Source organism: Lepidochelys olivacea, assembly GCF_965140295.1.
Source record: "Lepidochelys olivacea isolate rLepOli2 genome assembly, chromosome: 7".
Classification (NCBI taxonomy): Eukaryota; Metazoa; Chordata; order Testudines; family Cheloniidae; genus Lepidochelys; species Lepidochelys olivacea.
The window spans coordinates 86467643-86480336 of record NC_140417.1 but is presented as its reverse complement, the minus strand read 5'-3'; the positions used below and the strand labels follow the sequence as shown (position 1 = coordinate 86480336).

General features: G+C 44.3%; 1 protein-coding gene across 1 annotated transcript in view; it reads right to left on the bottom strand.

Annotated features, from left to right (window-relative positions):
* The window catches only part of IPMK (inositol polyphosphate multikinase), a 78927-nt gene extending 67707 nt beyond the window's left edge, over nucleotides 1–11220 (bottom strand). Inside the window, exon 1 of the mRNA XM_084634355.1 lies at nucleotides 10823–11220. Coding sequence (XP_084490481.1) covers nucleotides 10823–11048 — 226 coding nt within the window. The 5' untranslated portion in view covers nucleotides 11049–11220. The remainder of the gene's footprint in view (nucleotides 1–10822) is intronic.
* Nucleotides 11221–12694: the final 1474 nt, after the last annotated feature.

Below are 12694 nucleotides of genomic sequence, written 5' to 3'. Positions count from 1 at the left end.
GTTATAAACAAACCCCTTTGCAAGTTCTATTTTAATCCTCTCACCTTTACTAATCAAAAAGAAATCTAACTTCATTTTTTCCATTCTCTGAATAGGTCTTTAACAAGTTAACACTTCTCAAATTTCTGACCCCTATGATTTCTGAGCTAAATCCCAAACACTTACTTTGTCACTAACACAAGAAAACAAGAGCACACTTTAGATTTGTTTAAGCAATACATACTGATGCATCATGCCGGAATGAATCATTCATAAATATAATTGTTTATCCCAGCTCCATCTAAAACTTTATGGAAAAATTTAAGGCTTTTGAGAGGAAAATATTTGATTTATAATTTCTACCTACTTAGGGGTTTTTTTGGTTCTCTTTTGCCAAGGAACATTACAGGACTGTGACTTGACAAGTTAGTTAAAATACTGGTAAAAAAAAAAACCTACATCAGCAGTGTAAGAATCTCTCTTGAATTTGGTGTTCCAAACAAATTCCACAGCCCGCTAAAGGACAACAGTACTCCACCCACAGGACAAGAAGTCGAGGACCTGGTGAATCATTACCATTTTATACTGGCCTCAGCCATTGGCACACTACCCCAGAAAACAGCTCCTTCCATCCCATTGCCCCACACAGATCTCCTTGGTTTTCTGACACCCTCTGTTGAATGGAGAGAGATGAGCAGAAACTTAAATGCAGAGGACAGAAAACAAAGACTGATTCAGACAGAGCAAAACAAAAATTCCTCAAAGCCTATCCTGAGGCTGTATTACAGGCCAAGAGAACCTTTCTATCAGCCTCCATTGAGGTTGCCAAATCCCACCCCAAGAAGCTATCCCAAGTGGTAAATCATTTAATTCTGTGGGCTGGTCTATACTAACATTCTAAGGCCTGGTCTACACTGGGGGGTGTATCGATCTAAGATACGCAATTTCAGCTATGAGAATAGCGTAGCTGAAGTCGACGTATCTTAGATCGACTTAGAATCACTTACTTCGCGTCCTCGCGGCATGGGATTGATGGCGGCTGCTCCCCCGTCGACTCCACTTCTGCCTCTCACCGTGGAGGAGTTCCGGAGTGGACGGCAGAGCGATCAGGGATCGATTTATTGTGTCTACACTAGACGCGACACTAGATGCGATAAATCAATCCCCGATAGATCTATCACTACCAGCCGATCCGGCGGGTAACGTAGACATGGCCCAAGTTGATCTAAGTTACGCCAGTAACTGAAGTCGACGTAACTTAGGTTGACTTACAGCAGTGTCTACACCCCACTATGCTGACGGGAGATGCTCTCCCATCGACATAGCTTCCACCTCTCAGGAAGGTGGAGTACAGAAGTCGATGGGAGAGCACTCTGCCACTGACTTAGCAGGTCTTCACCAGACCTGCTAAATCGACACTGCTGCATTGATCGCAACTGTGCCAATTTAGCTGGTAGTGTAGCCATGGCCTGAGTGTCTACAACTGCATCAAAGCACTATCATCCTACTTTACTGAAAAGATCATGCACATTCAGGATGCCTTCTCAAACAACATGGTTGGGCGATGCAGGCATAGTGGATCCAAACAGGCAACTTGCATTCCCTGAGTTCAACGTATTCACTCATCAAGTAGTTCCAGACACCTTAAAGGAGACCCAACCCAAGATATAAATCCAACCCAGGTCCTTCTTAGCTTGTGAAAGAGAGAAATGAATAACAAGCGCTACTCCTGACCAAAACAGCCAGTGCCCCATTCAAAAAAGGAAAACTTCCCTTTTTCTTTCAAACAGTAAAGAAACCCACCCTAGATACTTCAATCTTAGCCAACAATCACCCACTGTCAAACCTGTCATTCCTGAGAAATCTAGCCAAAGGCCAACTACAAGCTCATCTAACTGAAGCCAACATTTTGGGCCCAGAATACCAAAAAGGCTGTTTAAAGCTCCAGGAAAGAGACTGGCCAACAACTTTGCACCTCTTCTTCCTTCATATGGCTTAAAAACATTAATATTAAAGTTTAGGTTGGCAATTCAATTGACTGCCTTAGGTGACGTGGAGTAGATGGCAGAGATAGCACCAGGATATGATCATTTGGAACACTAGTTCAAGTGTCCCATAGGCTGACGTCCGATTCCACACTCACAAATAGGATCATGGCTCAGCCTCCATGTATAGAGGAAGTAGACACATCTGCCACATGATATACATATGCAGTTCAAAGTGGACCATATTTTCCACGGGAGTGAAAAGCCACTGGGTTCCCCAGTTGGATCCTAGATGAGATGTTTGTTCGGAATGTTCGTGTCCTCCCACCTTGCTCGTCATTAATCTTGGACAGCAAAATGCTGAGTCTTCAAGCTCTTGCACTCCAAGCCAAAAAGGTTTTCTGGGATTGAATTGGAAATCTCAGTATGTTATTTAAGACTTCATGTATTGGAAGACCCTTGTTCCCTCAAACATGATGAGACTCCAGAAGGATTCTCATGTTGCGACTAATTTGGGCTGGGTTGATGTGTACCAGTACAGGAAGCCATGGTTATGGAATTGATTACGCTGTGTCCATAGAGATCCACATGGTGATGTTGAGACAAGTGATGTGTGATTGCCATCAATCTGGACAGACGAGCAGTATTCTGTGGTAGAGCAGACAAGGGCTAGTGAAGAGGCCCAAAAAGCTTTTTGCATCCACTTCTCCAATCATTCCTGACAGTTTCTAGAGGAGATTTACATGCATCCTTTACTTTGTCATGTGCGTTTTTCAGGTACTGGTGGTATGTGATAATTCAGTCAAATGGCACTCCAAGATCATTCAGGGTGGTATCATGTCTTATCTGCTGGCCACAGAAGTCTACATGCAATTTCATCCTAGCCTCTCAACTGTTTAGATGAAACGCTGACATTACAGTCTTAATGGGGTTTGGTTTTAGCTGCCAATATAAGAAATATTCTTCCATGCTTTTAAGGTTCTTGGTTAGGACTTGTTCTACAGTAGGTAAATCCTGTGCCTGTGTAGTCAGAGCAAAGACAGATTTCCATGATGTTGTTTGGGGAAGGTCAGTGGTATACATATTAAACGAGATCGGTGCTAGCACTGAACCCTGTGATAGGCAATTGTTGAGAGTGCATACTCTGTTGACCTAGTCATCAAAGGAAAGTGCAAAGCCTGCGATTGGTCAAAACTTCTTGGAAAAATTTTATCATGCGATAATTTTGCTGGCTTTCAGAAGACTGTTCACCCGTATGGTGGCACAGGCAGCAGATCAGTCTAAGAAAGCTGCCCCAATCTTTGAGTTTTCGCTGGACTCTCACCTCAGTGTGTGTTTGTTAAGACTCATGATTGGTCAGTTCAGCTGTGGCCTGGTCAGAAACCTACTTGTTCATTAGATAACATTGCTTCTACAAGCAGCATTCACTCCTTTGGCACAATTAAACTCTTGAACAACAAGAGTAAATCTCATCACCGCAAGAGACAACCTTCTCAAGGGGTGGACCAAGACTGTGGCATGAATTCCCCCAGGAACTAAGAAGTACCACAAACCTTACCACTTTCCATTCTAAGGTCAAGGTGCATTTCTTTGACCTCGCTTCTCTAACATGAGCATAGCAAGAAGTATATTTAACAAAACAGCTAGCAAAACATAACATCCACTCACTTCTCCCTTTGAGGAGAGGATGAGAGAAAGAACACCACACTCAGATATAATCGTGAACACCCTGGTATAAAAACCTATATGGATTAGAATAGCATATAACAACAAGAACAAAACTACTCTCCTTTTTATAGGGTGACTGATATTATGTTATTTTTCAAAGCTATTCAATTCCTGGTAAGAGTTAAGCCAGACAAAAATAATTCTATATTCATTTAGTGAAGAGTATGTTCAGGTTTCAGCAAGTTATGAACACACAAATGGAGAATTGGGGTTATGCCTGAAAAAGTTTCCATGCTATTTAACTCTACTATAACAAGAGCCAACAAATGCCCATAACAACAAAAATGAATAGGCAATGTAAGTTTTAAAAGGCTTAGTCATTTTTTCCTGCATATGCGTTATTTTGCTAAAATCAGCCTTCTGGCTTAGCTGATAGCAATGTTGCAAAGTAACAGTGTAAGAAATTAACTGAATCTCTCAGCTCAGTCATCTTACATTTACTTAAATTAATTGTTTTGGCACATAGTCAAAATATATGGTTGGGCAGAAGACGGAAAAAGAAGGGAGAGACTCAGAGTGACTGCAGCTCACCAAGAGCTAGTACTGCCTGCATTAAACTGTCCTCATCACAAGGACAGGGCAGGACAATATTGTGCCTTTAAGGAGATTTCTACCCCTCCACTACTAAATTTTTGTTAATAGAGAACAGAAACTGAAGAGTGTCATTCTGATCAAAAAGAAAAATTCCACTTTGTGATGACAAGCTTCTTTCTATGATTTATTCATTCCTAACTTTTCAGATAAATTCTTCTATACAAAACAGAAGAAAGCATAGTGTGACAGTTATCAGAAGTACTAATATGCTGTTGGTTTAAAAAAAAAAAAAGTACCTAGAATAAGTTCTGACTCTGAAGTTTAGCCCTTCAAAGTTTATGAAACATGGTAAACCAGGGGTGGGCAAATTACGGCGCGCGGGCTGGATCCGGCCTGTAAGGGCTTTAGATCTGGCCTGCGGGATTGCCCCCATGGTGCCGCAGGCCCCGTGCCGTTCTCAGAAGCAGCCAGCACCACGTCCCTGGAGCCTCGGGGGAAGGGGCAGCTCCGTACATTGTCCTTGCCTCCAGGCACCGCCCCCCGCAGCTCCCATTGGCCAGGAACGGGGAACCGTGGCCAATGGGAGCTTCAGGGGAGGTACCTGGAGGTGTGGCAAGGGCAGCGCACAGAGCCCTGTGCCGGTCCCCCCATCAGGGGCCGCGCAGGGACATGGTTCTGGCCACTTCTCAGAGTGGAGCAGCATGGGGCCAGGACAGGCAGGCATGGAGCCTGCCCTGGCCCTAGTGCATGCTACTGCCACCCCGGAGCCACTTTAGGTAAGCGGCACTGGGCCAGAGCCCAAACCCCTCCTGCACCCCGCCCCCCCCAACTCCCTGTCATAAGCCCTCTGCCTGCACCTCGCACCCCTCCTGCATCCCAACTCCCTGCCCTGAGCCCCCATCGCACCCCAACCCCCTGCCCTGAGCCCCCTCCTGCACTCCGCACCCCTCCTGCACCCCAACCCCCTTCCATGAGCCCCTCATACATCCTGCCCCCTCCTCTACCCCAATCCCTTGCCCCGAGCCTGTTCCTGCACACCACACCCCCTCCCGCACCCCAACCCCTTGCCACGCATACAATTTCCCCACCCAGATGTAGCCCTCAGCCCAAAAAGTTTGCCCACCCCTGTGGTAAACAAACAAAAAAAGCTGGGTGGCCCCTGACATCTCAGTGGATGGTAGAATTCTTATTGCTACTAAAAATGGTGACTTTCTGGGAATAATTACATTTGTTTGGGTTTCTTTGGTAAGTCTTGGAAATGGTTGCTTCTTCTATGGCTTTTTTTTTTTTTTAAAAATAAGCCTGGTTTTATATTTTTCTGTAATTTCTATTTACACACGCAACTATATAGGGAATGGAGTTACTTATGTGGCCTATGCAACGTAGCAGGTGCTATAAATGAGGTAAAGAAGTCTTGGCAGTCGCTTAACAACAGTTTAAAATGTGTGCTAAGAGCTGAATATAGTTTTCTAGAGTCCTTAATTTTTGTCCTTTATTTAGATATTGGCATATGAATTATGTGCCCCTCTCTCTAAAGGCACAGCTACAAGGACATTCAGTCAAAAATTAGTTCACAGTCTATAAGTTGGCTGCATCATTAGTAACAGGCTTTTTTTAAGCGGTATAAATTTAAGACTGAAATCAAGCTGTTTGCTAAGACTGGGTTTTGAACACATTCCACAATTATGAACTGCCAGACACAAAGTGAATACGGGCCTCATAACTCACTAGGATCAACATAACACATCTTTGAAGAACAGCCCTTTTCTACATATATTTGTGTGTAGACATGGTGGAAAGCACACCCTCAGGTGAACATGGTACTCTACTGACAAATGTTTGAATTACTAACAATCTCAATGTTAAAGGCCACATACAGAACTTCAGTTAACCTAGAGCTTACATTCTGCCACTGCATCATCAAGATTAGACAACATACAAAGCCAAGCAAATACTTCTCAAAATAAAACCCACGTAATACTGAATTAACAAAATGAAATGTGATGAATATTGAACTTTGAGGACAAACTGTTATACAAGTGTTTGGCTGGTTTGTTTTGGGGTTTTGTTTGTTTGTTCTTTTAAACAGCTACCTACCTCTGATATGTGACACTGGATTATGAAAAGTTTATTACTTGAAGAGTTTAGTACAATCATTCTTAAAAATACAGAACACTTCAAGAGTTAAAATCTACTAACAAATGGCAAGGGGAGGTCTAGTTAGTTTCCAGACCTAGCACTTTTCACAAGGACAAGATTCTTTCTCCTTCCCACCCACCTAAAACAAAACCACCACCACCACCACTTGAGAATCATATTAATGTAGTTTGGGAGTATGTGGGTGGGACGTTCTGTACCTTGGGGGAACACCCAGCACCCCCATGTTCATCCTTATAATATGATTGGGGGGGTATCTAATGCAAAGTTTGTCATGTCTTCAAAAGGCTCACGATGTACTAAGCACTGTTATGGTAATGTTACAGGTTGTAATTTTATGTGTACAGTTACGAGGCTTGAAAATGTGTCCTCAAAGCTTAAAGCAAGCCCAGGCAAAAACTCGCCAGAAGCAGAAGGGCAGTTCACACCTCATCAGGACATGTATGGGACAAACCCAGCTCAATGTCACAGGAACAAAGGACACTGGCCTAGGCAACAACAAAGGATCTGTTAGACTCTCGAGTGAGTCACCCCCCTTCCTTTGGTCCGTTTGGGACTGTGATGAGGTAACGCTCACCTGACTCTAAAGGGGGGAGCGGGGGGGCAAAGACAAGAGGGAAGAAAGAACATGATAAAAGGGAGAGACTTTCGCTCTTCCACTCTCTTCCACCTACATCTACAGACACCACACCAAGCAACTGAAGCACTGATCAAAGGGGAGAGCCTGGCTGAAGAGCAACCAGCCAGCGGTGAGAAGCATCTAAGTTTGTAAGGGCACTGAAAGTGTTAAGAGCAGCTTAGAGTGCTTTTTGCTTTTATTTCATTTGATCCAATCTGACTTGTTATGCTTTGACTTATAATCACTTAAAATTTATCTTTGTCGTTAATAAATATGTTTATTCTACCTGAAGCAGTGTGTTTGGTTTGAAGCGTGTCCCAGACTCCGCTTGGGATAACAAGCCTGGTACATATCAATTTCTTTGTTAAACTGGCGAACCCATATAAGCTTTCAGTGTCCAGCAGACATAACTGGACATTGCAAGACAGAGGTTCCTAGGGTTGTGTTTGGGACCTGAAATATTGGGTAGTGTCATTCGGTTGCACAATCCAAGGAGCAGCTAACATTCCTGTGTGTGAATTGCCCAGGAATGGGGGTACTCACAGCAGAGCACGGTAAGGTCGGCTCCCAGAGTCAAGGATTAGCATGACCTAGCAGATCACCGGTCCAGATAACACCGGAGGGGAACATCACAGTGGGTTTGGTTTAATTTAGTTTCATGCGCAATAAAGATCTACATCTCAATGCATTTATAAACAATTAGTAAAGAAGGTTGGCAGTCAAAAAGCTGACTTCCACCAATAGAAAACACAATGGAACTTTCTCACTGTGTGTGCACCTTTACGCATGCTCGGATGACCAAAACAAGAAAGTTACTTTATTCGGTTATTGCACAAATATTCTCACATTACATCCAATACGTACCCTTGATGGCATTATAAATAAACCAATTTTTCACATAAATAGTCTGAACATTTATTTTAGAAGACACCCCCTTTTGTTTATTTCTTCAGTAGAAAAACAAAGACATGATCCTTTGAAAGAAAAGGAGTAGTTGTGGCACCTTAGAGACTAACAAATTTATTAGAGCATAAGCTTCTGTGAGCTACAGCTCACTTCATCGGTTGCATCGGTTTCTTTTTACAGATACAGACTAACAAGGCTGCTACTCTGAAACATGATCCTTTGAAAGAATCTCAAAATACTTTACAAAGATGGACCAGGAACATAGCCCACTATCACTTCTGAAAATAGGGTGACAGATTCTTTTCCCACTTTGAAACTTGTCATCAGATTAGTCCCATCAATCTGTCAAGAATAAGGGAGACCAACAGATGTCTACAAAGATTCTTCAAACTACAATCTCCCTGGACTCCAACAAAGAGCTTGAGGACTACATTTTCATCCTGACTGATAGATCACTAATATGTTCCCTCTGATATCAACTAATCACTCATCCCCTTACACTCAAACAGAAATGCCAGATATTTTTATTGCCCGATGCTACTGAAAACAATCATCATACGTGCTGGATCGTGGAACATACCTTTTCTTACCATACAAAACATTTTTAGCAGGGACAATTTCACATAGACTCACAAGGTCAATGTAATGCTCACTGCATTCATGGAAAAGAAAGACTTATGCTGAGAGGCAGCAAAATTAATATACAAATTAAATTTTATATTTACAGTCATAATGCCATTATAGTTGTTCATAACTTTGTGCTCACTACCAGATATGACTTGTCAACCACTCCCATCTATCATACAGCAAGTGTTCAAAAAAAAAAAAAAAAAAGACCACGCCCCCAATTTTCCCTTTAAACACACACACACACACACACACACACGTCAGAAAACAGTTAGAAAATATTCTCTGTGTTCTTTACAAGGATGAACATTATTAATACTTGGCACTAATAAAAGCTAGGCTTCTCAATACTTTTGTGGACTTGGGCCTAAGTCTCTTTTTGGGGAAGCATTTCCTCTGAAAGAGGAAGGACAGATATTCAGAGGACAAGAAGAAGTTATGAGTATTTTAAACTGGAGTAGAACCATACCACATAATGTTGCAGTTTCTTATGTAATGTTATTTAGAAAGACCGTGGTTAAGATATTAGACATGGACTGTCTGTATTAGTGTATCTGATGTGTAAGGTTTGTGGTCCAGATGTACCTTTATCTATCAAACATAAATTTGTGGGCTGCTTCTATATGTAGATATGAGAGGAGGAAAAAAAACTTAATAGTTATCCAATTTCTCTCTAGTAGCTACTGTTTTTATATGCTTGCATACTTTGGGGGAGGGACCCTGCAGAAAACACACCAACAAACTTAACCTTGCTATGATGGACAAGGTATTTAACTGTATTATAGAGAGGCTCATTGCAGAGAAACAGATTTTATTTAAATGAAACCTACTTTTAAGTGGACAGACAAAACATCTTCAGTTGGACTAGTAATTTCTCTGAATAGATTGGTTTCAGAGTCACAGCCGTGTTAGTCTGTATTCTCAAAAAGAAAAGGAGTACAATCCGATGAAATGAGCTGTAGCTCATGAAAGCTTATGCTCAGATAAATTGGTTAGTCTCTAAGGTGCCACAAGTACTCCTTTTTCTGAATAGATTAATATCTAGTTTATGAGACAATTGACTGCATATATTTTTTTTGGTTCAACTAATATATTTTCCTAACCAGCAACCTAAAACTTCAATGCTGTAGTACTACACGTACTGTGGGAGGAAAGTATTCACCAAAAGTATCTCAGAAGCCAGAAGGACAATTAAAAAGAAGCTATCAGAATATTAGGGATCCATTAAGATGTACATCCATTCAAAAAAAAATGGGCATTTCCTCTCAGTTAACAGCTAAAAAAAAATTAATATCTGGAAGGCTCTGCAGTCACTTGTATTTCCATTTAGATAATCATGTATGACTTACATTTCCCACAGACCCTTTTGTACCTACTGAGCTGGGTCTATTAATATTACCTCAGAGACAAGTTGTATTGCCTAACCCAGAAATATTCCCAACATATCACCAAAAGGGTGATTTGTTTAAAGACGCTTGTTTAAAGTAGCGTGATGAATGTGATAAAAACCTTTGTTGTTGAGATTTGACTGTTCCCTCTTTTACTCAGAGTACGGGTACTCCTGCCCCCCCAAGATTTTTCCAAACGACAAAGACACTTTTTGCATGGTAACTAAACCTCTCTTTAGTCATTCACCATCATTATATTCAGCTACACCTCACTCTGATGTTTTCCTTATAACTCTTATTCAGTCATCCCAGTGAAACCTGTATTGGGAAAAAATCTCCAACACTCAAGCCCTTCATTCTAGAGAATCCCAATGCAATGGGGCTCCTGTAATTTTGTACAACCTCTAGTTAAGAACAATCTCTCCTGAGAAACTGACATGTGTTGGTCCCTTGGGTGGTAATGCAGGTTTTACCCCTTTCACACAACTTCTTCCTTAGTAGGAATCCCTATATAGGACTAGAAAATAGATCCATACCCCAAATAGGGTTCACACACCCCAACAGGCAAAAGGGGAGCACAGAGACACCACACAGGGGAGGCTCAGCTCATAGCAAAGCAAAGAACAGCAGATCCACTCCCGCACCCCCAAAGGAAATTAAAAGGAGGATTAAACGTAATGGGGCGCGGGAGGGATGGGCACGACCCAGTCGAAACACGGGACCCAAGTTCAAATCACACCGGGGCCGGCGTAGAAGAGAAGAGAAGACAAGACCCCACCTTCCAAGTGAGAAGAAGGAAGCCAGCCAGAGCCCGGTGTGTTCCCCTCACCCCAGGCTCAGCCTCCCGACTAGGTAGGGGCGGGCTCCACGCCCTGCTCGCTGCCCTCGGCCGCACTCACCCCCTTTATCCTTGCCGTACATGTGCCCGGCCACTTGGTGGGAGAGCGGGACGCAGCCGTTCAGCAACCCCCGCCTGCCCCCGCCTACCGCGACTGAGGCGCTGGACGGTTCGCGCGCGGAGCCCCGCAGCGGCTCGGCCTCCTCCCCGTCCCCAGCGCGGCGCTGCCCGCTCTCCGGGCGCCCCGTAGGCTGGGGCGGCGCTCGGCGCGGGGGCTCGGTTGCCATGTCCCGGGGGGAGAGCGCGGGCTCCGGGTCTGCGCCCTGCGGGCTTCACCAGCTGCCGGCTGCCCAGGGAGGAGTGGGGCGGGCCCGCGACCCCATCGCCCCGCGCACCGCTCGGGAGCCGAGCTCCCTCCCTCCGCGCTCGGAGAGCGACTGGCGGCGGCAGCACCGCGATACTTCCCCGCTCCGGCCGGGCTCCTCCTCCGCCAGCGCCCCCGCTCGGCGCTGGCCCGGCCCCCTGCGTGCAGGAACTGGCCGGGGCCCGTGGCGGCGAGCGTTAAGCCAAGGTCCGGGGCAGGGCGTGGCGGCCGGAGCCCGCCGTCGCTTCGCGTTGCCTGTCCCGAGGCCGCAGGGGCCCCACGCCTTGAACCGTACGGACGAAACGCAGCCTGCTGCAGCCCTTCGCCAAGGGGGCCATTTTCTGCCGGCTCCCTTGCGGCTCGTAGGCTGGCCCTGGCTCTGCAGTGCAGTTGCTCGCTCCGAGGCAGGTGTTACCCAGCACCCACCTTCTGCAAAAGCTGTGCGAGCTTTTCGGTTTGCAGAGAAAACCTCCCGCGGCGCCAAGGCCAGGCCTGCAGGGGTAGCATCCTCCAAACACGCCTGAGCTGAGCTTTATGACCGCGGGGCCTGTGCTCCCCAAGCTGAACATAAGAATGGTACTATTGGGTCAGACCAAAGGTCCATCGAGCCCAGTCTCCTGTTTTCCGACAGTGGCTAGTGCCAGGTGCTCCAGAGGGAATGAACGGAACAGGTAGTCATCAAGTGATCCATCCTCTGTCCCACATTTCCAGCTTCCGGCAACAGAGGATAGACACCATTCCTGCCCATCCTGGCTAATAGCCATTGATGGACCTATCCTTTGTGAATTTATCTTTTTCTTTTTTGAACCGTGATATGGTCTTGGCCTTCACAACATCCTCTGGCAAGGAGTTCCACAGGTTGACTGTGTTGTGTGAAGAAATACGTCCTTTTATTTGTTTTAAACCTGCTGCATATTAATTTCATTTGGTGACCCCTAGTTCTTGTGTTATGAGAAGTAGCAAACAACACTTCCTTATCTACTTTCTCTACACCGGTCATAATTTTATAGACCTCAATCATATCTCCCCTTAGCCGTCTCTTTTCCAAGCTGAAAAGTCCCAGTCTTATTCATCTCTCCTCATATAGAAGCCGTTCCATACCCCTAATCATTTTTGTTGCCCTTTTCTAAACCTTTTCCAATTCCAATATATCTTTTTTGAGATGGGGCAACCACATCTGCCCACTATTCAAGATGTGGGTGTACCATGGATTTATATAGAGTCAACATGATATTTTCTGTCCTATTATCTATCCCTTTCTTAATTATTCCCAGCATTCTGTTAGCTTTTTTGAGTGCTGCTGTACATTGAGTGGATGTTTTAAGAGAACTATTCACAATGACTCCAAGATCTCTTTCTTGAGTGGTAACAGCTAATTTAGACCCCATCATTTTATATGTAAAATTGGGATTATTCTTTCCAATGTGCATTACTTTGCATTTATCAACATTAAATTTCATCTGCCATGTTGTTGCCCAGTCACCCAGTTTTGAGAGATCCTTTTGTCGCTGTTTGCAGTCTGCCTGGGTCTTAACTATCTTTAGTAATTTTGCATCATCTGCAAATTTT